The sequence below is a fragment of the Hippocampus zosterae genome, chromosome 15, assembly GCF_025434085.1.
Source record: "Hippocampus zosterae strain Florida chromosome 15, ASM2543408v3, whole genome shotgun sequence".
In the NCBI taxonomy this organism is placed as follows: domain Eukaryota; kingdom Metazoa; phylum Chordata; class Actinopteri; order Syngnathiformes; family Syngnathidae; genus Hippocampus; species Hippocampus zosterae.
This window is the reverse complement of record NC_067465.1, coordinates 14,114,881-14,137,819: the sequence shown is the minus strand read 5'-3', so window position 1 is coordinate 14,137,819 and position 22,939 is coordinate 14,114,881. Positions and strand designations below refer to the sequence as shown.

Sequence of the window (22,939 nt, the reverse complement as noted above, 5' to 3'; positions counted from 1 at the left end):
TTTCATTACATGTTATTTTTAAAAAATACTTAAATTTTTTGACAAACACCTGTATACGGTACCTCGGAATTCCTAATTACTGCAATGTAAACCAACTTGCGCATCGAGAGTCAATCACTAACCTGTGCTAATACCGCTGTAAAGTCATGATTACAGTACCTAAATATTTGTGTGTGAAAGGCTTCCTGGCCATAAGTGCAATGCAATACATCTTTTATTTATATCGCGCGTACATCAGCTCCAGCTGTAACAAAAATGAAAATGTCAGTATGGTAGTAACTGAGCCTTCTTGTGCCACTGTGCAGCTGTTTGATTGCACGCCTTTCATAACCTCGTAAATTTGGAATGTCCTAAACTGAGAAACTATTGTACTCCTCAGTAGTCATTAAAAATATGCTACGACCAAGTGTCATCCCAGTGTAACTTGGTCCTGACGAGGCCGAAAAATATTGGTCTTCAGGGTTCATTTACATTTGGTCAGCACTGTAATAGTTTATTCAGTGATGTGGACTTATATTTCAGATAATATACACGTTGAGCAAGTGTTATTATTTGTGCCGCGACCTGATGAACGGAAGATGATGGATGAATGGATGGATAATTATGTATAATAAAATGGGATGCTTGAGCTGTCACTTTTCTCTGTCCATATTTGTATCCAGAGCAAAGATGTCATGGAAGAGCAGAGCAAAATCTCTTCCTATGGTGCCACAGTGAATGCCTTAGAAATCAGAATTCAACCCAAATTTTCTGGAATTCCCTTAAAAATGTACAAAATGTATCACACAGGACCTGACCTCATTGATCACACACACTTAGCTATTATTTTGTCTTGGTGTCTGGTTAAATATTGAGTATTTTTGATACTGTGGATTATTTCCACCTTTATTAGTTCCCATGAAGATAAGATTTTTGGCTCATTCCAACAAATGGACCTAAAAGGTTGTTTTATAGTTGCACGGCTGCCACTTTGCTAACAATGCAGCCAGTCAGATGGCTGCCATTAGTTGAGCATGTTTGCATAGCACCGAGCTATGATATGCTCCAGTGCTTTTACAGTTGGCCTTGGTTTGTGATGGACTTTCATATCCATGGCAAAAAGTAGCAATATGTAGTTTCACATGAACCGATACGAACACATTAGTGAAGTCATGATTACAGTTGCTATTCGTATGAAAATCAGGAACAGTTACCAAGAGTACCTTCTCATACTTTTGAATATAACCCCCAACATTATGAATAGGAAGCATGCATTCTGAAGCTTTCAATTTTCTAAGACTTGTTTTTATTGAATGCACAATGATAAGTGGTAGTGTACAATCTGCCCTGCAGCAGTACGCAACCACCATATGAGTGACGATGTGGTATCTGCACACTAAATGACAAGAGTCTATTTTGGAAAGGAGGCTGCGCCAAAATAGGCATGCCAGCTATCTGCCAGCATCATGTTGGACCTACACGGGACAAGAAAGAAAAAATAAGTCTAGTCAAGCGTGCACCACAGTGCACTGGGGATGCTGCAGCACTCTGAATTTCCAACCATTTTAAGGATATTTAATTTCAGAGAAGACATTTTTGGCGGTTGGAATTTTTGAGCCTTCCATGACTGACTGATCCAGCAAAGAAGAGTCAAGGTGATTAACATAAGCTTAAATAACTATTAAGTTTTGTATGCTCTGGGAGGATTTAGCTAACTTTACACAATTGTTATACCCCTACAGTACTTTGAAAAAAAGTGTTGAACAAACAGTTGTGTTTGCCAAGTTAACTGGCTTGCATCAAGTTTTAATCAGGCTAGCTAAAATGGCCGCCATTTCACACCATTTTTCATTTTGTTAAAGAACATATTTGAACAATTCTTGCTGGCTTTCAACGGCGTATTTACAAAGCCTGTATGGGTGGAAGTGAGGTGCGGTGGCGTCAATGTCGGAGCCTTATCAAACAGCTGAAGCACCATCGGCTTCTACAAATGGAAATGGAGCGAGACTGCCAGGGACAGCTGAGGTTATTTTCGTCCGGCCTCGATTGAAGGGACAGAGGTGACAAAGCCGCTATATGTCACCCTTTACAAAAGGGGGAAACACTCCGTTTTGACCTTGACGCCCTGGAACTCATTAGTTTGTGCGTATTAAAATGACTTACTGTTCTGTTGTGTGTGGAGTAGAGCACAGGTTGCGTATGCATATTGATGAGTGTAACGACTGACGCTTGGTGTAAGTGCTCGGAAATGTGTCCGTCTGCACTTTGCATTTATGTCCATTTTCACAACACCCGTCAATATGTCACTCATCGGTCACAGCATTAGGTACATCTGAAAATGATATCCAACGTAACGGATTAGGGTTTTCCAACGGAGTTCTGTTTTGATGAAGATGTAACCCAAACACATGTGCGTAGTAGTAACGCGCCATAGTTTCAACCTATGCTAACGCAGTATTGAAGTCAATTACAGCACATATTTGTTTGAAAATCACTTCTTAAGCTATAAATATAACACAATGGAAAAACAGTAAGAAGGGTAATCAATAACTCAGTATGAAATTAGCCTGTTTTGAGGGGGTGGTCCTGGCTCATGCCACCAGTAAGACCAGCAGCGAAAGCAAAACAAAACTGCCAAGATTTATACAGCCGAACCTTCACTGAGCAACCACCTCGACTAACTGAGCCAATAGCATCCAACAAGACCAGGCTGCTAGCACCACCTCCTGGCAGGGCCCCAGCAAAATGCTGGTCCTTGGCAGCACTGGCTCACTTCATAGAGACCAGCGACTGAAGGTTCATCTGTTTGAATCTTGTCTGTTTTGTTTTGCTTTCGCTGCTGATCTTGCTAGTGACACTAAACTTAATAAGCATGGAAACATAATGGATTCTGACATGCTTTCTTTTCTGCCTTGAAAGAACGTTTTTATAACTGTTGTATTCCTCTATTATTAGTTTTGTTTCTGAAAACTGTTTTCCTTAACTGTAGGTATAAACCATGGATCAAAATTTGTTCGGAGGGGCCCCTAGGTTCCTCACCCGGCCCAAAGCGTTCGCCATGTGTATCGGCAAGGACACCACGCTGAGCTGCACCATTGTTGGCAACCCCACACCACTTATCACCTGGGAGAAAGAAAAGCTGAAACTGACATCCGGGGGCCGCTTCAAGACCGTGGAAGATGGGGATGTCTACCGTCTGACCATCTATGACTTGGCGCTGGAAGACAGCGGTCAGTACCTGTGCAGGGCCAAGAACAGCGTCGGGGAAGCCTACGCAGCCGTGACCCTCAAAGTGGCCCTCCCAGCAGAGATGACTCCAAGAGCCCCTGTTTTCATGCTCAAGCCCACATCGGCACGTGTGGGTTTGGGGGGCGATGCCGTGTTCCACTGCAGAGTAGTCGCTCACCCTGAAGCCAACTTCGACTGGGAGAAGGACGGACGCTACCTGGGCGAGACCAACCGCATCAAGATCATTTCGGAGAGCGACAGCAGCATTTTAAAGATCCAGAGCGTGCGCAACCTGGACAGCGGAACGTACATCTGCAGGGCCCAGAACACTTTGGGCCGGGCGCACGCCGCCGCCATGCTGGTGGTGGATGCCCAGGATGCGCACCAACTCGCAGCGGAAACCCACACCTCCCTCCTTTCTCACCTCCAGAAACGTAAAGAAGAAATGAAGAAGGACATATCTGTCTTTCGTAACGAGGAAAGCGCCGCCTCGGATAAAATCACAGACAGTCTGAGTTCCCTTAGTCTGGAGCACGAGGTGAGGTCGTCGGTACTGGCAAAACTGCCAAAGGGTGTGTTCACCCGCACCTGCACCGTGACGGAGGGAAAACACGCCAAACTCAGCTGCTTCGTGACGGGTCACCCCAAGCCTCACATTATCTGGAGAAAGGACGGAGCAAATATCAGCGAGAGCCGCCGCCACGTCATGTATGAAGACCAGGCAGAGAACTTCATCCTCAAGATCCTGTACTGCAAGCAGGACGACAACGGTTTCTACACCTGCAATGCCACCAATATGGCTGGTCAGACCTACAGTGCTGTGCTGGTAACAGTCAAGGGTGAGTGGCTTTTAACTATCCATGGGCTGAATACTGATTTCACCGTTTACCTTAGTTTCAAAAAGTCAAGTTTACAATCACTCCTAATATGGGCTGTCATCAGTAATGAGTCCTTTTTTGAGGCGACATCTCAGCAGGGCGAAATATCATTGTAGAATTGAGTAAATAAGCCGCCTCTTGAAAGTTAATTGCCTCCAGTATTTTTTATTAACTTGATAAGCCCATGGGTCTGATCAAAGACGAGCACACTGGTGATAAGGCACTGTGATTTACTAAGAAGTATCAAGTACAACTTTATTGTCAAACGTGCTGTACATACAGCACAGGTGAAATTTCTTCCCTCTCACAGCATACAACAAGAGGAGCCGCTGCGGGTGCCCGCACCGCCATCAAAAGAAAAGTTAACATAAAATGACAAAATAATACAAGACAACACATTAGACACAGACAATCGTGCAATCTTAACAACTTTTCTGAATATACTTTGTTGTCTGAAGCAGTTATATATGAAAGAGGAGCGAATCAAAGTGTCAAGAATCAAAGAAGAATTAAAACAGAAGAATGTTAGCATTCATTTAAACTTAACGTAATACACCTTTCCTCTGCACTAACCATTCAATATTTAGTTTAGGGTTGCTGGGTCTGCGTTTTGGGGGTTGGTGTTAGGGTTATGTAACTGTACATGTATTGTCAGAATCGTTTTTTTGACTGAACTTTTGCTTTAGATTTTGCAGGTGTAGCAAATGCATTAGCCAGTTAGCGTGTGAGAGTAAAAGAATAAATTAAAGTTAGCTCATTGCCAACTTTAATGGTATGAATGGAGCAGCAGGAGCTACTGCACATACTGTCAGTGCCAGTAGGTCAAACTCCTGTCAACTCATAGCCTGAAACCATTTTAAAATGCGTGCAGCTTGTCGGAACATGATTCAATCATGGCTTGTCTTCTGAGGGAAGGTGTCATGTTGCATTTCTTTTCTGCTGCCATTGAGAAGTTCACAGTTGCTATGCGGGGTTCCTTCACTTTAGCGCTAGTGCGAGCTCGTGTAACTTCCCCCGGGGTTGAAATTGATCAAAACATGAAACTGGTCTCAGGCAAGTCTTGGTCTCGGATGGTCTGATCTTTAGGATAACACAACCAACCATCGTGCAACAATCATGTTTATGAAGAAGAAGAGAAATGTACACGAGTAAACAAGAATGGCTCGATCGACCAAAATTAGAACGGATCTGTTAATTTTAGAAGTTAATCATTGATATTTTGCCAAATTTCCATTCATTTTAATGGAAATTTACAACCCGACATAAATACAATACACTGAAGCTATTAATAAAAGCGGCTTAAGAATATTACCAAATGCAGACAGTGTTACATTAAAACCGTTTCTTCCTCTCTTGTGCCAGAGCCAAAGGTGCCGTTCAGGAGGAAGCTTCAAGATGTGGCGGTCCAAGAGAAAACGTCGGCCACGTTGATGTGCGAGGTGCCGCTGACTGGCAGCAGGGCTGACTGGTTCATGGAGGAAACGCGCTTGGAGCAAAACGCTAAGTATCGCATGGAGGAACAAGGCACCCTGCGTCGGCTCACCATACACAACGTGACCACCAACGATGATGGCGTTTACATCTGTGAGATGAAGGAGGGCAGCCGCACGGTGGGCGAGCTCACCGTCCTGGGTAAAGTTGACCACTTTATTTCTTATATATATGGTCACACTGTGCATTGCTATTCTTATTCGCCTTATGCCTTTTCAAATGAATGTGTTGGAGGTACTGCCAGAAAGCATGCCACTCGCCATTGCGTCGGTTAGTCAGAGGTTGATCGTCACTGAATTTGTGTCCAGAGTAAACGTGGCTCAGGCACAGCATAGTTATACTGACCTAATTACGTACCGAATGTGCCAGACTAAAAAAAATGTGACTAGAAATTCATGCTAAGGTGAGAAGCTCTGTCATCCGGGAGGGGTTCAGAGTCGAACCGCTTCTCCTCCACATCGAGAGGAGCCAGATGAGGTGGCTTGGGCATCTGATTTGGATGCCTCCTGAATGCCTCCCTGGTGAGGTGTTCCGGGCATGTCCCACCGGGAGGAGACCCCGAGGACGACCCAGGACACGCTGGAGAGACTATGTCACCCAGCTGGCCTGGGAACGCCTCGGGATCCCCCGGGGAGAGCTGGAAGAAGTAGCTAAGGAGAGGGAAGTCTGGGCTTCCCTGCTAAAGCTGCTGCCCCCGTGACCCGGCCCCGGATAAGCGGTAGAAGATGGATGGATGGATAGAAATTCATGCGGGTTCCACCCATTTTAATGTCACGTCCAACTTTGCAGGCAACATTACGAAGAAGCTTCCGCGGAAGACGGTCGTTCCCGTCAGCGACACTGTCATCTTCTGCGTGGAGCTGGAGCAGCCCTGTCCGGACGTCTACTGGACCCGCAACGGCGAAAAGCTGAAGGCGGATTCCCGGATTTCCATCGCTTGCCTGCACCGCCAGTACACGCTGACCATTCGGGAGTGTCAGGCGGATGATTCAGGAGAAGTGGCCTTTGTAGCTGGAGACTGCAAGACGTCCACTCGATTCTCTGTCACCGGTGAGGAAATCTCCATTCTCCTGTGATGAAAAGCTGCAATGGCCCTCACACTCGCCGCTGTTTAGGTTCTGTCTCCTGATTTGTCTTTGCGTTCTACTTAAATTTAACTGTCAATCAGAAAAAAATATGTATATCTTTGATGACTGAATTGCATCAATCTTTATGCTTTTCAGCGGCAAGGAAGCATCCTCCCGATCCCCCAGTCGATGCTGTGGTGCAAAACAAGACGGACTCATCCATCACCCTGCGGTGGTCTCCTCCAGACAGTGGCCGCCCCGTGCCCATCAAGAGTTACATTGTAGAGAGGAGGAAGGTTGGCACTCAGACCTGGCAGAGGTGCAACGTTGGAGAAACGATTTTGTCAACGGAGATCACGATCTCTAACTTCACAGAGGAAGCCACTTTCCAATTCCGTATATCTGCCATCAACGACTTTGGTCAGAGTGACTACCTGGAGGTACCTGGAACCTTCTACCTTGGTAAGATGGATCTTTTGGGTCTGACAAAGCATTGTTGTAGTATGCCACAGAAATGTCTATCCTCATGTTTGGTTTCTCTGTTTAGAACCCACTGCATCAATCAATAAAGGCCTTGCGGACAGCACCGCAGTGTCCGGTGAAGAGTTCTCCATTTCGGTGGAGCTCTCAGGCGTTTGCTCGGGCTCTTGGTCTCTAAATGGCCGCTTGCTGCGAAGTGGTGGCGACTATCTCATCACCCGTTCCAAGAACGTGCACACGCTGCTCATCCGAGAAGCGACTCTGGACATGGACGGAACAGAAGTCAAATTTATGGGTGGAGGCTCGCAGAGCAGTTGCATCCTAGCTGTCAAGGGTATGTCACACTGTCACTTGCTTGTTTTTGCTTTTGCTTTCTGTGAAGTCTTTCGACAACTCCCTTTCCTCTTACATCTAATGTAGCGCCACCTGTCCGGTTCATCAATAAGTCAGATCAACAAGAGGAGGTGTTCTGCAGCGCCCAAGCCACTGCTCAGATGATAGCTGAGGTGTCAGATTATGATGCACAGGTATGTGTTGCTATCAGAAATTGCATTCTCATGAAATATATTCATACTTTTTGACTTGGTGTGTTTACAAAACTGACTACCGTCAGCAAGCAAAAAACTATGGATTTTAAAGATTTTCTTTCGCCTGAAGATTTGTTGTCTAATTTTGGCATGTCAAATGTTTTTTCACAGGTGGTTTGGATGAGAAATGGACGGGAGTTAAAAATGGGCAAGAAGTATGAATCGGTGACCGTGGACCGCAGGAGGACCTTGAGGGTACACAACGTTACAGAGGAAGACGTGGGCATTTACGAGTGTGTTTGCGCTGATGACAACATTTCTATGCGGCTTACTCTTAAAGGTAGAGAGCAGGCTTAGAAAAATGCTGATTGTTTTAATTTATGTACCGTGTTTTACTAAATGAGGGGGTAAAATCTAGCAACTTAGTTTAAAAGGGCCCCAGCAGTCAATTCCATGCCCATGTGTGGAAAATATCTTCTACGAACTAAGATAAATCGCATTACAATAGTAACCATTTTTTTGGGTTTGTGGCAAAACAGAAGCCTTTATTTCAAGGAGTCATTTATTTGTCTTAAGTGAATAACACACCTGGCAAATACACACATAATGACAATTGGGACAAATTCCAGCATTTTGCTTTCTTAGTCAGCAACAGTTGAGTTATCAGATATCCGCAAAAGATAGTCAGTGGGATGTCTTAGGAGTGGTTTTTCCTACCTGACGTGTTCTGACAACAACTGCGGTGGACAGTCCTAATTGTTGAATCTGATTAATTTTTGGGCTCACTTATCCTTATGTGTGTAGTGAACAGCAAATTTGACCCATGCATGGTCTCTGAGCCAGTCAGGAAGCTCACAGCTGTTGTGAGTTTTAGTCTATCCATTGTAACCACAATGTACTGTATGTTACCAAAGCTTACAGCTCCCTACTTCTATTTCTTCACATACTGAACTTTTTTCCTATTCCTATGTGGGGTCTCTCGTGTTTTGACAGTGTGAACAGTGTATATGTGTGCACACCGTTATTCAGAAAAGGACACTATTTGAGGAAACACTATCCAAATATTCATGCATACTGTTTTGTTTCTGTTTTCCAGATGAACCTGCCAAGTTCCTAAATAAACCCAGAGGTCCAATGGGCCTGTTATCCTCACTCAAAGGAGATCTCGAGCTGAGCTGCGACGTTTCTCCTGCTAGCACGGCGGTCACATGGAAAAAAGACCAGCTGGAGATCTTCGAGGACCAAAGAACTACCATCATCTCCAAAGGTACCCAAAGGAAACTCAGCATCAAAAATGCAAAAAAAAGCGACGAGGGTCACTACTGCTGCGAGACGGCCACCGACAAAATCACATTCCAGGTTAAGATTAAAGGTAAGGATTTAGTATGGTGATATGGATTTGCTGATTTAATGTTTAAGCTCAATGATATTAAAACTATTTTCCTATCAGAAACTCAAGCCCAGCCTGCCTTCTCCAAAAAGGAATTGGTGCAGAGGGAATTAAAAGTGGCTCTCTCCCAAAAAGCCAGTCTCAGTTGCACAGTTTCAGACAGCAAGACAGACGTGAAATGGTACAAACACGGCAAGCTGCTCGTCTCCAGTCCAACTCTTTACACGGAAGTCAAAGGCAATCACCGCCAACTGGTGATTGAAAAGGTCGAGAAGAGTGATGCTGGAGAATATACTTGCGAGGCTGGAGGAGAGAAGCTGGTCTTCAAAATTATTGTGCCTGGTAGGATTGATTATTTGAGTATTAAGGTTGTATGAGATCGAGCTACTGTATTATTGCTTTTCTCATTTGAATTAATTTCAGACTCCCAGGCGGCCTTCGTTAACAAAGAAACAGTCCAGAGGGAGGTGAAAGCCGTTCTCTCCGAGAGAGCCACTCTGAGCTGTGAAGTGTCTGATTCCACCAGGGAAGTCAAATGGTACAAGGACGGGAAGCTGCTGGTCTCTGGGAAGACAACACATGCCGAGACAAAGGGGAAGACTCGCCAGCTGGTGATCGATAGCGTGGAAAAGAAGGATGCCGGGGAATACACGTGTGAAGCCGGGGACGAGAAGCTCGTCTTCCAGATCAATGTGACTGGTAAGAAAATCAGTCTTTCAATTCATTCACTCCCAAATACGTATTGAGATGTCTTTTCAGACTCCAGACATTTAATCCCAGCTCCTCATTTTATATTGAAAATGGCCATTTTCAGACCCTTTCCAAGTACAGTCAATATAAAATGAGGAGCTGGGATGAAATGTGTGGTGTCTGTGTGAATGAGTTAAGTGCGGAGTTCAATGAATTGCTCCTGATTTTCATCATCAGAGCCTCCACCAGCCTTCGTCAACAAAGAATCCGTCCAAAAGGAGGTGAAAGCAAATGTATCCCAAAAAGCCACTCTCAGCTGTGAGGTTGCTGACTCCAAGATAGAGGTGAAATGGTACAAGGACGGGAAACTGCTGGGCAGTAGTGAGACAAAATGTGTAGAGTCCAAGGGGAAAAGTCGCCAGCTGGTAATCGACAGTGTGGAGAAGAAGGATGCGGGAGAGTACGTCTGTGAAGCCGGTGCTGAGAAGTTGATCTTCAAGCTCCAGGTGGCAGGTATGAGACAGCTGCAAAAATGCAAAGCATCTACTGGTACATCAAGCAATCTCCCCAAAAATATGGGAAGTGTATGGCAGTGTCGTGCAGTGAGGTTCTTGGCTGGTGAGGCGATAGATGACATTGCATTTGGAGCTACAGATTGATGAGCCAAATGAAGTGGAATATTTATCATAAAATTAGCAGCATGTTTGAACCAGGGGCCTCACAGTGCAGAGTGTAGGGTTAGTTCCAGTTCCAACCTTCCTGGGTGGAGTTTGCATGTTCACCCTGTGTCTGCGTGGGTTTTCTCTGGGTACTCCAGTTTCCTCCCACATTCCCAAAACATGCATGGCAGGTTAATGGAACACTCTAAATTATCCCAAAGTGTGAGTGTCAGCGCGGATGGTTGTTCGACTATGAATAGGTTCTAGCACGCCCCACGACTGTTGTGAGGATAAAGCGGATCAGAAAAAGGATGGATGGATGGATGGATGTTTGGACCGTAAATACAAAGTTTCTGAAAACATTATATCGGAGACAAGAAGAGAGATGGAAACAGATCATTTTCTCCTGTCGAATGAAGCCTTTTTGTGGGGTGATCGGGAGGCTATTCCGCTGGCTGGACTTGGGTGTACACAGGGCACAGGATGGTGTGTCGGTTAGAATACAGGAGGCAGGTGTGATCTTGAATTGAGGTTCTTTAGTCCGATTGTAAAAGGCAGTTTACAGATGACTGGTAAATGATAGATGACAGATGGTAGGATGTAGATACAGATGCAATGACATTTATTCTCAAAATTTGATCTGCAGATGCTCCCAGTGTTTTCACGAACAAGGACTCTATCCAGAAGGAGGTGACAGCCATTTTTTCCAAGAAAGCCACATTGCGCTGTGAGGTGGCCGATTCCAAAATTAAGGTGAAATGGTACAAGGATGGCAAGCTGCTAGCCTCGAGCGCTGCAGTGCACATGGAGTCAAAAAGCAGGAGTCGGGATCTGGTGATAGAGAAAATGGAGAAAAAGGATGTTGGGGAATACACCTGTGAGGCTGGATCGGAGAAGATTATATTTAATCTGAAGATGGCAGGTAAATTGTACCTAAAATATAATAAATTGAAGTGATGCAGTTAGTGACTTTGGTCAAAGTTTTTTTTCTTTTCAAAACTTAATTTCACGCTGTTACTGAGTGGGAACCAAGGTCGGGTCTAGACAGGCTGTTTTGGAATATTTTTTCTTCATAATTACGGTACCTTAAGCGGATGTTTGTTTTATTTGAATTTTTATCAAATGAGCCGGCAAGACGAGCTTCCGTTTATAGAGCTCTTAGGGTGAGTGAGCACATAACTCCTACTCTGGCATCCCTTCACTGGCTCCCTATACATTTTAGAGTTCTTTTAAAGATCCGATTATTTGTTTTCAAATCTTGAAATGACCTCGCACCACTTTACCTCACTGAGCTCGTCCGGCCCTACACACCTGCCCGGCGCCTCTCACTTGTATTCTTTGGCACATGACTCAGATTTGATCTTAGTTTACTGCTTGGTGCTCTTTGTTACTGATTTATTGCTTTATTGTTGTATATGTTAGTTGCTCCATGTACAGCACTTTGTCTGCAGCCATGGCTGTTTTGAAAGTGCTCTATAAATACAGTTTAGTTGAGTTGAGTTGAGTGAGGCAATCCACCACAAGGAAGTTTTTGTATTTAAAAAAAAATACACTTAGAGGATGTTTTTTATTGTTATTTGCATTATTATTGTTTTTGTTAATAATAACCAGAGGAGGATGTTTGTTTTATATATATTTTTAAAGAAAATTCAAGAAATAAAATAAAGGCTATTCGCCTAAAAAACAAACAGTTACTCAGGTCTACTGGATGAGACCATTAGGCATGTCCAAAACAAAGGCCCAGGCATCCTGGTATCTTAAAATCAACTAAAAAAATAGTAATAAGTAAGACCTTAAGACAATAAGAAGTGCAACGGAGGAGAGAGGCATAAGATAATAAAAATATGTGAAATACAGTCATACCTCGGTTTTCGACTATAATCCGTTTCAGAAGGCTGTTCGATTTGTGCGAAAACCGAAACCATGCTCTTTAAAAAAAAATCTTTATTGAACACGTCTGATCACAATGGAACGCTACAGGAAGGCGAGAGGAGTCAAGCGGTGCATTCAAGTGCGCTCAGTTTGGTCGAGAACCGATTTTGGGTCATAATCCGAGACATAAAAACCTTGAAATTTTTGGTCAAAAACCTATTTGGTCGAGAACAGAGACGTTCGAAAACCGAGGTTTGACTGTATAATATATTTTGGGGGGGCACAACATTTGTTTGAGGGGTGGGCCACCCCTCTCTTGCCCTCCCCTACACCCGGCCCTGGTGGGAACTGAATCCGCGCAGATTGCACCCGAGTCAGGCGAGTGTCCCAATATTTTGTCAGTGATATAAACCAACCCGATTGTGTTCATCTCTGTAGAAGTGCCTGCCAAGTTCCAGAAGAAGCTCGTCAAGGACACCTGCATCATTCAGGCCAGCGAGCAGATTGTTTTGACCAGCGAGCTGACTTCAGAAAGCAGCAGCGGCGTGAGATGGTTTAAAGATGACGTGGAGCTCAAGGAGGGCACCAAGTACCAAATGAAAAAAGATGGTCTTTCTTGCACACTCATCGTCACGTCCACTGAATCCAAAGACAGTGGTGTGTACTCCTGTCGGACTGCTGATGATAAACTGGAGTTCAAAGTCCAGGTCAAAGGTAAGTCCGATTTTCCTGAAAATAAAATACTGATGTCTAATTTTGACTATGACGCACCACGTTTTCATTTGCAGACATAGCTGTTAACTTTGTTGTCCGGTTGAAAGCCGTCACGGTCGACTTGGGGGCCGATTTAAATCTAGCGTGTGAGTTGAACCAAGCTACAGGGGATGTTCTATGGCGGCGCAACGGTTCTGAGCTTAAACCTGGAGGCAGGTTGTGCATCAAGACAGACGGCGTAAGGCGAATCCTCATAGTGACTGGCATGACGAAGGAAGATGAAGGCGAATACAGCTGTGAATGTAAAAATGACAAGACCTCTGCCAAAGTCTCCTCGATAGGTAAGAAACAGGAATCACAGGCAATACTGAACAATTATATAAAATGGTCTCTTGCTCGGCAAGCCTTTTCTCACCCATTGTGGTTGGAAAGTCAGAAAATGATATTTTAGGAGAATCAAATACTTATTTTACTCAGTAAAATGCACACTTTGGTGCCGTGCATTTTTCTACACTATTGACTGATATTCTGTCCTTATAACAACCATAAACAGGACATTTTATAAGCATGGAAACTTATAAATTCAGTATGTGGTCCAGTGATTATTTTCCACACTGTATGTTATTCCATGTCTTTATGGGGCATGTTACATGCCGGTCATTCCTTTCAGCCCCCCGAGTTGTGAGGCTGACTTCCAAGCTGAACAACGTGGCCGCAATGGAGGGCAAAGATGCCATATTCAAGTGCACCGTCACCCCGGCGGACGCACGCGTCAAATGGTTCCACAACAATGTTCCTGTCGCTCATGGCGCCAAGTATAAGATTGAGCATGGTGGCAACACCCACTCGGTCGCCGTCACTTGTGTCACCCTGAAGGATGCGGGGGAGATTAGCATGGACGCCGAAGGGAAAAGCTGCAAGGCGACGCTTCAAGTGCAACGTAGGAGAAGCGCATTCACAGTGGAACCTTCAATGTTGAACATAGTCCAGTGGCATCCATGTTGTCCATATTTTGCATGAATTAACTTTGCATAAAATTCTTAAATGGGCATTTTTTACACACAAAAACAGCCAATATGAAGGTCCCACTGTATGATAAAATGACCCATTTTCAATTGACCCGGTATATTCTAACACCTCTTATTTTTTACCAATCAGGTGAGCCAGTGACATTCAAGAAGAAGCTGGAGAATATGACAGCGGAGGAGCAGAGTGAGGCAAAGCTTGAGGTGGAGCTGAGCAAGCCGTCAGACGAAGTGCACTGGATGAAGAACGGCGTCAAGTTGCAGACTTCAGCAGGTGTGGAGGTCCGGGTGGATGGCGCTAAGCAGGCGCTGGTCTTCAAGAGTGTGACTTATGCCGACCGCGGCATCTACTCGTGCGAAACCCTTGATGACAGAACCCAGGCCAAGCTCACCGTCGAGAGTAAGTATGCAAGCATGCACGTTGGATTATCCCAGCAGTAGTTCACCTAGCGCAGCCTCGCTATAATGCGTGTCTGCAGTGTAAATCCCAGCTGTACTGTGAAAATCTGCAGTTAACACCGATCATTTTATTAGTTTTTTCAAACAGATTTTTATGGTAATATACATAAATACTGCACAATACTATTTTCAAAGGGCATGTGAAAAAAAATCTTGCTGAATCGCAAATATATTGGAGATCACTGTATTGAAAACATACAGAGCATTTTGATTAGAATGCAGATTCTCACCTATCACCGGTACGTCTGAACCATATTCGCTCTACTAATAAAACGAATATCTTCCACAGTGAAGAAAATTGAGCTGATCAAAGGTCTCACGGAAACCAGGACACATGAGAAACAGACGGTAAGCTTCGAGGTGGAGCTCAGCCAGGCTGATGTCGAAGGCTCGTGGACCCGGGACGGCATCAGGTTGAAATCAGAGCCCAATGTCCGCATCACAGCTCTGGGAAAAACGCACGGCCTTACCTTGTCAAATCTGACGAGAGAGGACACGGGAACCATCGCCTTCCTGGCGGAAGGGATCCGGACTTCCTGCAAACTCATTGTTACAGGTACACCGCACGGTCGAACAGTTTCTTCGAAGACCCAGCTTATGTGTAAAAGGGGACATACTGTCTTATGAAAGTGTTGCTTTGAACAGTAATAGCTTGTATGCCACAAGTTCCTATTACCGAAATGTGTCCTGCTCAGATTTGGACGCATCGCAGCTCCAACGGACCATATTTGTGCGAAAATCGAATGTACCGCAGTTAAATGGACTCTGTACGCCACATTTACCATTTTAAACCATTTCTCATGTTTTCTGTGCCTCTTCTGTACCATTTTACACCATACACGAGTCGATGCTTCAGTTGTAGTTTAATTCAGTATGTCGTTATTGATATGCACAGCCGTTTTAATGAGAAAAATGTGTACGATTCTTGTCCATTGAAGATTATAGTACAAATCTAGCCGATGTAACCTTAATTGGACAAAACTATTCTTATTCAATAGAACCCCCTGTTACGATCTCAAAGCCCATTGTCGACATCAGCGTTGCTGAGAAGGAGAAGGTCACTTTGGAGTGTGAAGTATCAAGAACAAATGCAGATGTAAAATGGTTCAAGGTGAGAAGTCACACCTGTGAATGCTGAGTGAATTAGGACAAGTGTTCATCATAATGTGATGGAATTCTACAGGAAGATGTACAGCTGAAACCAGGGAAAAATTACAGCATTCATTCTTTGGGACGAAAACGCACCTTGATCATCAACAAATGCACCCCCGAAGATGCAGGCACTTACATCTGTCAAGCGGCCGACGACAGCACCCGCGCCAAGATCACTGTCCACGGTGAGTCCCACATCATTCAAACAACAGTGGCGACCTTTGTCAATCAAAACATGACAAAAGTGGTTCCCACTGCAGCCAGAGATGTTAAGATTGTGAAGAAGCTGGAGGATGTGGAGGTAATGGAGAAGGAGAGCGCTGCATTTGTTTGCGAGGTTTCACATGACGAAGTGGAGTGCCAGTGGTACAAGGGAAGCTCCAAACTTAGAGTCAGCGACAACATCAAGATGAGACAACAAGGTAAAGTTCCAAAAAGCCCATTTAGAGCATGGTACATATATACAGACAATTGTTTCTCCTAATCTCTCAATATTCCCCTTCCCAAATTTCAAGGACTAATCATGCGGACCTTTAAATGAACTGCATTCCTACCCACCCTTTTGTTGCTGTACTACATGAAGATGTTATTAAAGTCAATTCCAACGACCATATTTTCCGCACTATAAGGCGAACTGAAAAGTATTCAATTTTCTTAAAAGCTCACGCCGCGCCTTAAAATCCGGTGCGTCTTTTGTATGGTCATTACGGTAATATGTCGACCCCAAGATGGCTCCTTGCTGGCGACATGCTTACAGTGTTATAACTTGCTGTTGGTTCACTAAATTGTGTCGCTGCTTTATTAAATAAGTAAATAGAAGAGCTGTGCTGTTTGTATTTTTGTTTTTTTAATGCATACTTTCTTAATGTTTTTCACAGTCTCAACAAATACACGTGCGTTCATGACCGCCCCCGAAAAACGTAAATTAACGATTACTTCAATGAAACGACGAAAATTTAAAATAATGCATCAAAACAGAAAATCAAGCGAGGAAATCACAAAATACATTCTATAGCCCCACTACAGAATTTATTCTGTGATTTCCTCATTTGTGAATACAGTACACAACAAAGGAATAAATAACAAAAACTTCTGAGACAGTCCAGTCTCCTCCGATTTACTGACATCTGATTGTTCTGTTGCTGCTATGCTCAAGGAAATGCCACAATAAATTTTGTCGGGGGGCTATAGAATGTATTTTGTGATTTTCTGTTTTGATGCATTACTGTCTTTTCAGTTTTCGTAGTTTCATTGAGATAATTGTTAATTTACGATTTTTAGAGGCGGTCATGAATGCCTCTCGAGTCTTAACGGAAGAAGGCATGGACAAAGACGCACCTCTAGCTCCATTTAGTGGATGCATTGTAGATTGTGCCTTATAGTCCAGTGCATGCAATATATAAAAAAAAAGACAAAATAGGCCAGTCATTGAAGGTGTGCCTCATAATCATAATTATTATGTTGTCATCTTATTATGTTCTTATCATAATAATCATAATTATTACGCCTTTAAATGCGGAAAATACGGTACTGTAATCCCGTTGTCCGGGGCACTGCATTTGGGTCTTACACACATCTGTGATATTTTATACAGCACAATATGTGCCTGGCTGGGGTCAATAAAGTTCGGCCTACACTAATCCACACACTATAAGAGCAGGAAGCACATGCATGCAAAAATGGTTTTCCTCTGTCATGTTTGGGGATTGTCACAGTTTAAAAATCATTTCATACCATTCTGGAATGAAGACAGCGATGTTGATTTGTTGTTGTTGTTGCTTTTTTTTCTTTCTAAACAAAGGCAGGACCTATGTGTTGCTGTTTAAAAGCGTGTCCGCGGCAGATATAGGTGAGATTAAATTTACAGCAGAGGAGGCCTCGTCATCTGCACAACTAAAGATGAAAGGTAAACATACCTTGACTTAAACACATTTATTGCATGGTTCGATTGATGTGATGTGGCAAGTCGATGGACTCACTTGACCAAGTTCCCCTTGCAACTTGCACGGAGGTTCAAAACAGACACTGACAATGACTAAAACAAGCCAAGTAGATAAGACCATCGTGGATTTTTTTCCCCCCGGCGGTTTAATTAAAAAATGTTAAACTCGTATATTCCAGTATACAGATTCATTCCACACAAAGCGAAATATGGAATTATTTTGGAATATGTTTTTGTAATGTGGAAGAGATCTATGAGTTTACAGCTTGTGAAACCCCAGTTTCTAAAATTTAAATATTTCCTATGCGTTCCAATGAATCTGTATAATATGAGTTTCACTTTTTGAATTAAAATCCTGGAATGAATGAATTTATCAGCAATATTCTATTTTAGTTCCCCCGTCCCCACACATGATCAAATGCAATTCGTATGCTGTAGAGCTGCCCGTCAAGTTTGTGAAGAAACTCCGAGATAAGATAGCCATTTACAAGCACCGTGGCCACCTGGAGTGCCAAGTGTCCCGTGCCAGTGCCCAAGTCAAGTGGTTCAAAAACAAGACAGAGTTGAAACCCGGACAGAAGTATGAGATCAAAAGTGACGACGTGTACCGGAAGCTCACCATCCACAACGTGGACGCCGCCGACGAAGACACGTACACGTGCGACGCCTCTGATGACAAGACATCCTGTAAACTACTTGTGGAAGGTAAAACAATTGGAGGTCAGAGGTCATGTACAGGAAATAAGTCACCAGGGTCCTCGCCAATAAGATCTGATGCTCAGACATTTGGTTACCATCTTAAAATGAATTGACAAGACAGATTGACGTGTTATGGTCGTAACTCACTGTGTGTTCCCACCGTTGTTTGATTCATTTAGAAGACACTTAACTACTGTAATTGGAGTGCAAGACTCAAGTTGATGATGAATGTTTGATGTGCCTACAGTAATAACCTCATATGGATTGGAAATGTTGTTTGTCATTGTCGTTTTTAAACGTTATTACAAAGCATTAGGTTGGTTGCTTTCTGACTGTGGTAGTATATGAGGGATAGGCGAATTGGAACTCTAGAGATTATAATGTTCATTATACAGACTCCAAAAGGTGTAGAGCATTTTTTAGAAAAATTCCAAAACATTCCGGAAACTTTTTAACCCACTAGGTCACCGAGCTGCCCTAAAGTTGAATACTCTCCATAGGAATGAAAGATTATATGGATTTTACTACGGTACACCCCTTTTTTTTTAGTACTGGTACTTACTGTAAGTCATATTTTTATTTGATTTAAGAAAACTATGTTTATCAGGTTGATTTACTGTGAACTCATATCACAGTTGTTTTATATTTGAATGATCTCATCCTTTATTTGTTTGAATCCTTTTAGAGCAGTCCATAAGCATTGTGCGGGAGATGAGTTCTGTGGAGGTTACGGAACCTTTCGCCGCTGTCTTCGAAGTTGAGATCAGCATGGAACTGGTGAAACCGCCCATTTGGACTCTCAGCAAAGTCGCCCTGCAGGAGAACGCCGATGTTGAGATGGAGACAGAGGGCACCAAGCATCGTCTCACGTTCAAAAAGACCAAAGCGTCCATGACGGGCCCCGTGCAGTTCACGGCTGGCAAGAGCAAGTCACTCGCTCAGCTTACAGTCAAAGGTACTGCACTTGTGTGAGCACTCCATAATAACTCATTAATGCCACGTCTGTTTGTAAAGCTTCTTAATGTTGCCTGCTCTGTGCTCAGAGCGTCCCCTTGAGATTGCAGAGCCCATCAAAGACGTGAAGGCCAAGGAGAAAAGCTCTGCCATTCTCACTTGTAAATTCTCCATCCCGCCAAAAGACAAAGTGCAGTGGTTTAAAGAACAGGTCGCACTGGCTATATCAGACAAATATAACATCAAGCAAGACGCTACCAGGGCTCAACTCACCATTCATGGGCTGACTGAAGAGGACAGTGGCGAGTACCGCTGTCAGTCTGGACCTGCCCTGACAAAAGGAAATCTTCTAGTTGAAGGTGCCCTTTGATATTATACTGTAAAGTAGGGTTTTCCAAATGAGTAGCAGAGCAATTTTTAATAAGTGATGATAGTCGGGCTGCTCGACGTGTGGAAAGGTGTGTCCAAATAGGTCACGGAGAGAACCTTCTTGTGTCAAGACTCCATCTATCTATCCTATTATATTTATCTATCTATATTTATCTATCTATCCTTGCCTTAATTATAGTCATGGGTGAGCTGGAGCTTATCCCAGTTGACTTTGGCTGAGAGGCGAGCTTCACCCTGAATTGGTCGCTAGCCAGTTGTAGGGCACATGTAGACAAGCAGGGTGGCCAGGTGGGCGACTTGTTGGTGCGTCAGTCTCACAGTGCAGATTTGCAGGGTTTGATTCCGGCTCCAGCCTTCCTATGTGGAGTTTGCATGTCCTCCTCAGGCCTGTGTGGGTTTTCTCCGGGTACTTCTGTTTCCTCCCGCATTCCAAAAACATGCGTGGTAGGTTAATGGAACTGGCCATAGGTGTGAGTGTGAGCGCGGATGGTTGTTCATCCAGGTGTGACCTGTGATTGGTTGGCAACCAGTTCAGGGTGTCCCCTGCCTACTGCCCGAAGACAGCTGGGATAGGCTCCAACCTTTGTGAGGATAAGCGGGTCAGAAAATGGATGGATGGATATAGACAAGCAAGCATTCATACTCACGCTCACACCTATGGACAGTCTTCAGTCTGTAATAAAGCTAACATGCAGGTTTTGGTACTGTTTGAAGAAGCCCAAATTGCAAAACGTTTGACACAGAAGGCCACAGCTGAAATTCAAACCCTTAACCACGAGACCGCTGTGTTACCCAAAAGTTGGATGTGTGAGGTGGATGTCTTAACTCTTTCCCCTTGCTTCTCATTGCTCGACTAATGAAAGAGAAGAAAAAAAGTTGGACCCAAATTTCTTCTTCTTGTTAATTCATGTTTGTTGTAATAAATGGATCTCTTTAGAATGGCATTAGTTTCATGTATCTTTTGGAGTAATAGTTTGGGATCTGGGGTGGATGCAAAATGTCTTATCGGAAAAAGTTTGGAAAACCCCCGCCATAGAAAATACATTTTCAAGTTGAGTCAATGCTTAATAGCTGCTTTCCATTCTTAGTGCGTGACATAAAATTCACCCAGCACCTGGCTGACACTGAAGTGGACGAAGACAGCGACGCAGTGTTCACGTGTGAGGTCAACTATGCAGACGAGGAGGCCCGGTGGCTCCTGAATGACAAGGCACTCTTCACCAATGAAGTCAACACCATAACCCATGAAGGGAAAGTGCATAAACTCACACTTAAGAACCTGGCACCTCAAGATGGCGGTACTATCACAGTTTACGTCCGCAAGGTGAAGGAATCTGTCACGCTTAAGGTTAAAGGTAAGAATCTGTGCGGATGAATATGGTATAGTTCAGAAAAAATGTGCTAATCGATATTTGCTTGGTTCACTCTCCAGAAAAGCCTGCCCTTTTCCTCAAGTCTCTGGATGACGTCGTCGGTGAGGAGAAAGGTTCCATCACTCTGGCTTGTGAGGCATCCAAACCCAGAGTCTCTCCCATCTGGAGTAAAGAAGGCAGCCCGTTGAAAGCTGGACCCAAATATGAGCTCCTTCACACGGGCAAATCTTTGGGGCTGATCATCAAGGATGTGACCAAAGACGACGCGGGGGAGTATACTTGCGATCTGGGAACTGAGATGTCCAAAGCAAAGGTCACTGTAAGAGGTTGGTTTCATTATCAGGGTGGCCCCCATGCATCACACACGAGCACAATAACAGTAACCTTTGCTGTAATTATAGCACCTGTTTTCCCTCCCTAGAAATTGGCATCGGGATCACAAAATGGCTGAAGTCAGCTGAGGTGAACGAGGGGGAGACGTGCGCTTTCGAGTGCATCTTGTCTCGGGAGATCACCGACGAGTGCACCTGGACTCTTAACGGCCGAACCGTCGCAAGCGGAGGCCGCTTTCAAATTAACAGCAAAGGACGGAAATACATGCTGACCATCAAGGACGTCACCCCTGCTGATGCCGGAGACGTCATCTTCAGCATTAAGGATCTGACCTCCATAGCATCACTGACTATTGAAGGTGAATTGTCTTTCTTTAGTTCGCATTCATGAATCCATCCAAAATAACTGATGTCAAAATGCTTCGTTGCAGGAAAAGTGTCAACACTCTCAAGGGACCTGGATGATATCAGTGTGGTTCGGGGTGAAAATGCCACTTTTACCTGCGAGGTAACACAATCAACCGCCATTGTCAAATGGACAAAGGAGGGCAAATCCATAAGGAAGAGTCAGAAGTACGACATCATCAAGGAAGACCGTGTTATGAAGCTGGTCATCCACAACGTCTCCAGTAAAGATGCTGGAGAGTACAGATGTGAGGTTGTCGGAGGGGCAACCGCAAAGGCCAAGCTTGACGTGAAAGGTGAGGATGATTATTCATGGATGATATTTGTTTTTTTTTGTTAGTTGTCTGAGCTTGTGGTTTTCATAGTCACGTGGTTGTTTTACAATCCATTTTACCTTAACACAGGTTCTCAGGGGATCCTCAAATGTCAGCAACTATATATTTCTCAATGAAGGCTTCAAATAGACATTTTGTTGACCTTTAAATCCATTGCTCAGTCCTCTTAACAAGGCCACAGGTACAATAACAATAAAAAAGGTTTTAAAAAAATAAAGCAAAACAAGCAGTCTGCATTTCTGAATATAAATCTCGAAATACCGGTTTCAAACTGTTACTTTGGTTGGTGACCTTAAAATATATATATATATTTTTTTAATTCACTCTCATTGTATTTACTTAAGGGGAGGTCTTCAATTTGATCAAAATCGCCTTTAGAAAGCCTTAAAAATCTCAAATGTGACTTCCTTAAATCTGCGGACACAATGTAACGTCACTTAAGTTACCTAAGCAAGTTTTAAAAAAAAGTTTTTTTTTCCTTTTTCCTCAAGCTTCTACATACAACATTTGGAAAACCACTATTTGGAACTCTAAAAATTCATTTCCAAAACATTCTACATCCCATTTGTAACACCGCTCAATATTTGACAGAGCCAATCCATAAGTTCGCCAAAGAACTGAAGGACACCTTAGCGGATGAGAAGACCTCTGCGACAATGCAGTGCGAGACGGTTCAAAGCCCGTCTGCGGTTACCTGGCTTAAAGGGCACACGGAGCTCAAGGCTGGCGGTCGATACGAGATGAGCCAAAAGGAAGCCGTCTTATCTCTCACCGTCAAACACCTTCAGGAAGACGACACTGACATCTACACCTGCGATGTGGGCACAGCCAAGTGCGCGGCCAAGCTGACTGTTCAGGGTAAGATTGTCTGTATGGTGTTCCCGCAACAAAAGTGAAT

General features: G+C 43.9%; 1 protein-coding gene across 11 annotated transcripts in view; it reads left to right on the top strand.

Moving 5' to 3' along the window:
• The first annotated feature begins 1,468 nt into the window (after window positions 1-1,468).
• Window positions 1,469-22,939, top strand: part of obscnb (obscurin, cytoskeletal calmodulin and titin-interacting RhoGEF b) — a 64,502-nt gene continuing 43,031 nt past the window's right edge. For 7 of the 11 annotated variants that reach the window (XM_052088345.1, XM_052088341.1, XM_052088346.1 and 4 more), the window contains exons 1-30: window positions 1,469-1,634; window positions 2,969-4,046; window positions 5,448-5,717; window positions 6,366-6,626; window positions 6,800-7,105; window positions 7,191-7,457; window positions 7,544-7,650; window positions 7,822-7,990; window positions 8,747-9,022; window positions 9,101-9,382; window positions 9,464-9,739; window positions 9,968-10,243; window positions 11,036-11,311; window positions 12,700-12,975; window positions 13,050-13,316; window positions 13,646-13,915; window positions 14,134-14,400; window positions 14,749-15,015; window positions 15,458-15,570; window positions 15,643-15,796; window positions 15,872-16,033; window positions 17,413-17,517; window positions 17,992-18,258; window positions 18,938-19,207; window positions 19,296-19,565; window positions 20,685-20,951; window positions 21,029-21,295; window positions 21,391-21,660; window positions 21,733-22,002; window positions 22,633-22,899. In XM_052088345.1, the coding sequence (XP_051944305.1) occupies window positions 2,978-4,046; window positions 5,448-5,717; window positions 6,366-6,626; window positions 6,800-7,105; window positions 7,191-7,457; window positions 7,544-7,650; window positions 7,822-7,990; window positions 8,747-9,022; window positions 9,101-9,382; window positions 9,464-9,739; window positions 9,968-10,243; window positions 11,036-11,311; window positions 12,700-12,975; window positions 13,050-13,316; window positions 13,646-13,915; window positions 14,134-14,400; window positions 14,749-15,015; window positions 15,458-15,570; window positions 15,643-15,796; window positions 15,872-16,033; window positions 17,413-17,517; window positions 17,992-18,258; window positions 18,938-19,207; window positions 19,296-19,565; window positions 20,685-20,951; window positions 21,029-21,295; window positions 21,391-21,660; window positions 21,733-22,002; window positions 22,633-22,899 (7,864 nt within the window). In that variant the 5' untranslated portion in view covers window positions 1,469-1,634; window positions 2,969-2,977. The remainder of the gene's footprint in view (window positions 1,635-2,968; window positions 4,047-5,447; window positions 5,718-6,365; window positions 6,627-6,799; window positions 7,106-7,190; window positions 7,458-7,543; window positions 7,651-7,821; window positions 7,991-8,746; window positions 9,023-9,100; window positions 9,383-9,463; window positions 9,740-9,967; window positions 10,244-11,035; window positions 11,312-12,699; window positions 12,976-13,049; window positions 13,317-13,645; window positions 13,916-14,133; window positions 14,401-14,748; window positions 15,016-15,457; window positions 15,571-15,642; window positions 15,797-15,871; window positions 16,034-17,412; window positions 17,518-17,991; window positions 18,259-18,937; window positions 19,208-19,295; window positions 19,566-20,684; window positions 20,952-21,028; window positions 21,296-21,390; window positions 21,661-21,732; window positions 22,003-22,632; window positions 22,900-22,939) is intronic. The other 4 variants (XM_052088347.1, XM_052088348.1, XM_052088344.1 and 1 more) reach the window with 2 other exon arrangements.